Source organism: Neltuma alba, unplaced genomic scaffold (assembly GCF_004799145.2).
Source record: "Neltuma alba isolate B1F8T4 unplaced genomic scaffold, ASM479914v2 tig00004614_pilon, whole genome shotgun sequence".
NCBI classification, from domain to species: Eukaryota; Viridiplantae; Streptophyta; class Magnoliopsida; order Fabales; family Fabaceae; genus Neltuma; species Neltuma alba.
Genome location: NW_021633790.1, coordinates 1 through 4,861, shown reverse-complemented (window position 1 = coordinate 4,861; position 4,861 = coordinate 1). Strand labels below are relative to the sequence as shown.

The window sequence follows — 4,861 nt, the reverse complement described above, 5'->3', positions numbered from 1 at the left end:
CAGGTCCACAAGTATCGGTTAGTTTCAGTGGAGGTCCATTGGACTCTTTTCCCTCCTTGGGCCTCTTTGATCTTTGGACCGGTCTATGTGGACTACATGCAATGAGCTCAGCACCGGTTCCCGATCTGATATTTCTTTTATTATCAAAAGCTAATGAACTCATTAAATAGATTTGGTCCAGTTGATAAAAAATTAATTCATAACTCACAATCTAAGTTCAAATATTTCTATAAATACCACAAGGTTAATTTTCACTTTTGAAATTGTTGTTTTAACAAAAACGTGGCCCAAAACCAAAATCTCAAGCAACACGCCAACACCCAAGTTGCTGAACTCAGAAGTGTCGCCAACACAACAGTAGCATCCTCATCAACATTCTGTCCGAGAAGCCTCTCTTCTTCGTTACGGACATGAGATCGAAGGTCATTTTTGCCAAAGCGTGCGCAGAAATGCTCGCTTGGCGATTAATCTTTTTCACCCTCACAATCCAATCTCTGTTCATCAAATCATGGATCTGAACCCAAAGACCCCACTGAAAGATAGTTTCTCTCAACCCTCCCGCAACCCCCTCTGCATCCGTTTCCATCCGAATCCTCCTCCATCCATCCCAGGTTCCACGCCATCCCAAACGACGAAGAATAACCATTGCTCTGTTTCCGAATCGTTTTTTTTTTTGGGATACAAGTTTCCGAATCGTTCTAATGAAACAAGAGGATAAGCAGCGTGGCTTCAAGTAAATAGTTCCCAACATAAAAAATATATAAAAGAGATTAAACCAAGTTTAAAATTTAAAATATATCCAATCATTAACGAGATTATGACCTAAATATGATATTATTAATTAATTAATTAATGAAAAGAATATGGCGGGAGGCAGGCGCAGCGCCACCGTAACAAAAGATTTGGGAAAAATTTTGGCGGGCGATTCAAACCAACTAATAAAAGCATGCAAGATACAGACATATTTCATTTTGTGCCTTTCTGCCCGTCGCCCGATAGGTATCCACACGTTTATCCCCACACTACCCTCATACCCTCAACTTATTTTCTTCTCTACACTTGGAACATTGATGGATCAGCCCCCATCCTCTGCTGTTAGACGCAGCTTGAAGCGCAAGCTCGAACGAGAATTCGCCGAAGAAGGAGCAGATCAACCAACGGCCGATCGTAAAGTGTTGGTTCTTGAACCTCAAAATTTTTTGAGTGAAGTTGTGTCGCAAGTCACTATTCTCAACTCCAGTTTCTCATCGTCTCAGTCGGATCGCCTCGCAGCCAAGCGCGCTGTTCATGTTCTCACCGAATTAGCAAAGAATGGTAACTACCTGAGCCTTTGATTATATATACTAGTATTTGCACCCTTGCCTATATAACCGTATGCTTTTTAATTATCTTATATGCCTCGAGTGAGTCGGTGTGTTTTGCTGCGGAATTGAAAAGTATCCCATGTTGCGAACTTTGATTTTTTGGGTTGTCGTCGTGATGCTTGATCTGATGATGTTTGCTGCGTTATTCTTTGTTTCTGATACTGCTATTCGCTCTTTAGTGTATCATTTTTATGATATTCATCTCTTTGTTGCAGAGGAAATTGTGAATAGTATAGTGGATTGTGGAGCCGTTCCTGCTTTGTTGAGGCATCTGAAAGCACCAGAACCAGTTAGAGAAGGTGATGGTGTTCCCAAGCCTTACGAGCATGAGGTGGAAAAGGGATGTGCCTTCGTCCTCGGACTTCTTGCTGTTAAAGTAATTAGCACTGCAGCCTTGCGCTTCTCTCTGTCTCTCTCCCTCAACATTCAAGAATATCAATTATATGAAACTCTGAAACGTTGTATATGTTCGCTGTTAGTCATAGAAATTATTAATTACTCTTTTAATTATATTAATGATAATGCTTAAACCTTTGGCTTCGATTATGAACTTCTCCATTCGTTGTCGTTTGCTCTGATACTAATGAATATCTGTGCAGGCTGTAGTAAATATTTACTTTCTCCTACTCATCCGTCAATCCACTTTAAGTTTTACAATAGTTGTTCTAGTGCAGATGACGATGTTGGTTTGAAGCCATTTTTTATCTGCTTTCAATGTTTTATGAAATCATCAAAGTATCTTTTATTTTATTTTATCTTTTGGCCCAAATCATCAAAATGTCTTTTAACTTGGAATTGATTTCTTTTGGACTTCATCTCGAGCAGCCAGAGCTTCAACAACTCATTGTCGATGCTGGAGCTTTACCCTATCTTTTGGACATGTTAAAGAGGCACAAGACCTGTGGTAATTCACGGGCACTTACTGGCCTTATAAGGAGAGCAGCTGATGCCATCACAAACCTTGCGCACGAAAATAGCAGCATTAAAACTAGTGTGAGGTATCCTATTCTCCACGCCTTCGAAACATAATTTCTATAAATATTTTATTCCCTCTCTCAGAGGTTGACTGTACGTTCAGGATGGAAGGTGGGATCCCTCCTCTCGTTGAATTGCTTGAATTTGATGACGCAAAGGTAAAAAGGGCAGCTGCAGGGGCCTTACGCACCCTTGCATTTAAAAATGACGAGAACAAAAACCAGGTGAAAAACTTTGCATATCTACTTGGTTTCTCTTGTAGATTGTTTTGCTGTAGTTGATGATATGAATCACTAATTGCAGATTGTTGGATGCAATGCGCTGCCTACTCTTATACTAATGCTTAGATCAGAGGATGCTGCAATACATTCCGAAGCAGTTAGGCTCTAACATAAGTTTTATTCATATCTTTCATTTGTTTAATTTTCCCATGCTATAATTTTTCTAGAGCCAGCTGAATTAGGTGCTTTGTAGGTTGGCGTGATTGGAAATCTGGTCCATTCTTCTCCAAACATAAAGAGGGAAGTTCTTCTAGCTGGTGCTCTACAACCTGTAATTGGATTGCTTAGGTAACGTTACTCTGGAATTCTGATTTGTCCTTCAAGCTCTCTACCTTAATATTTTATAAAATACTTTTCTCAAGTTCAAAATTTTAATGGCAGATCTTGCTGTTCTGAGAGTCAAAGAGAAGCAGCTCTTTTGATTGGTCAATTCGCTGCAACAGATTCTGATTGCAAGGTGGATTGAATTTTGTGTTGCATTTAGATAGTGGCAAAAAAAAAAAAGAACCGTTTGGATGGTTTTAGAAAATGCTCTTGTTGTGTCCTCCGTGCTTTTCTGTCATACCCTGTAGCCACATATGTTTGTTTTTCATGCAGGTTCATATTGCTCAAAGAGGGGCTATCCAGCCACTGATCGACATGCTTAAGTCTCCAGATGCACAGCTTCGGGAAATGTCGGCTTTTGCTCTGGGGAGATTGGCTCAGGTGATTATTACTACATTGGGCAATTTGCTGCCTAATCTTGGGCTTTAAAGGGTTTAAGCTATTATAAAGTGTATATTTTCTTTTTTATATATTTGTATATTTTAACTTTAGTTTTAATTTTAAAGATGACATAATCAAGGGCGCAATATAAACTTATTTGTAAGATTTATCACTAGCCATTTCTTTCATATTCCTTTTTGCTTTTTATGATGCTTCGTTTAGGACATACACAATCAAGCCGGTATTGCTTATAATGGTGGTATAGAGCTTCTACTCAATCTTCTTTGCTCCAAGAATGGGCCTCTCCAACATAATGCAGCCTTTGCTCTATATGGTCTTGCTGATAATGAGGTGAAGTCAGTTGCTTTCTTCTTTACTGAACCATCACTGCATCTGCATGTTCCCTTTCATAAACATCCAACTTTTTCTTAACAGGACAATGTTGCGGATATTGTTAAGGTTGGTGGTGTTCAAAAACTACAGGATGGAGATTTCAAAGTTCAAGTATGTTCACTTATTTTTCATTAACATGAAATTAATGGGTTTACATGGAACCTTTTCAGGATGATAAATTTGTTGTTTGTGAAGGTATATTGATAGAGAAATCCTTCTCTTTGGTTTATCAATATGGGTGCCTGACAAGTCTCGTGTGACTTGCAGCCTACTAAAGAGTGTGTAGGAAAGACAATGAAAAGATTAGAGGAGAAAATGCATGGACAAGTGAGTTTTTATTGCAAATTATCGATTTCTTTTGTTTGTTTAAATTAAAGATGCACATTTTATTATAATCTAGCTTTTATTTTTTTACTTTTATTTTATTTAATTTTTTTTTAATGTTGACAACATTGGACAGGACTCATCCATTTCTTTTTCTCTAGCAGGTACTGAAACAGCTATTGTATCTTATGCGTTTCGGAGAAAAGGTTGTTCAAAGACGTGTGGCTCTAGCTCTTGCTCATTTATGTTCCCCTGATGATCGTAAATCCATTTTTGTTGACAACAATGGTAAAAAATGATTCATTTGTGGTGTGTGCATCATTTTTGCTGGGATTCTAAAGTATATTTAGTTATTGTGCTACTGAATTTTGCAGGACTTGAGTTCCTGCTGGATCTTCTAGAATCTACAAACCTCAAACAGAAACGTGATGCGTCAATGGCACTTCACTCGTTGGCCGTCAGAACCACATCTGTCTCTCCCTTTGATGTTGCCCCTCTGTCCCCGATTCCCCAGGTAAACTACATATCTCATTTGCTTACCCCATTTCATCAAGTTGGACAAGGAGAAAAAATAAATATAATTTTCATGTTTTTGTTACCAGTTTTTATTTCTAACTTTTATCAATAAAATGACGATACATTGGCAATACTATTTTTAAATACTCTGTGGCAGTTGCAGGAAATAATATATTTAGACATTTAGTCACTAAAAAAAAAGTTTATTGTTTCTTAAATAGTCTTCTAAAGGTTTTTTTTTCTTTTTTTTTTTAAATTTTAGTGTTAGTAAATAAGAGTCTATTGGCCATCGACATGACGATT

At 37.9% G+C, this 4,861-nt stretch overlaps 1 protein-coding gene across 1 annotated transcript; it reads left to right on the top strand.

The window, feature by feature from the left end:
* Positions 1 to 1,000: 1,000 nt before the first annotated feature.
* On the top strand, positions 1,001 to 4,595 carry LOC114745335 (ARM REPEAT PROTEIN INTERACTING WITH ABF2; the record flags this gene model as incomplete). Its single annotated transcript, XM_028933493.1, has 13 exons — positions 1,001 to 1,314; positions 1,580 to 1,740; positions 2,190 to 2,362; positions 2,443 to 2,563; positions 2,643 to 2,717; positions 2,814 to 2,908; positions 3,002 to 3,077; positions 3,218 to 3,325; positions 3,548 to 3,676; positions 3,761 to 3,829; positions 3,986 to 4,045; positions 4,207 to 4,330; positions 4,417 to 4,595. Coding segments are annotated over exons 1-13 (1,614 nt in total), but the record flags the coding sequence as incomplete, so codon positions are not given.
* Positions 4,596 to 4,861: the final 266 nt, after the last annotated feature.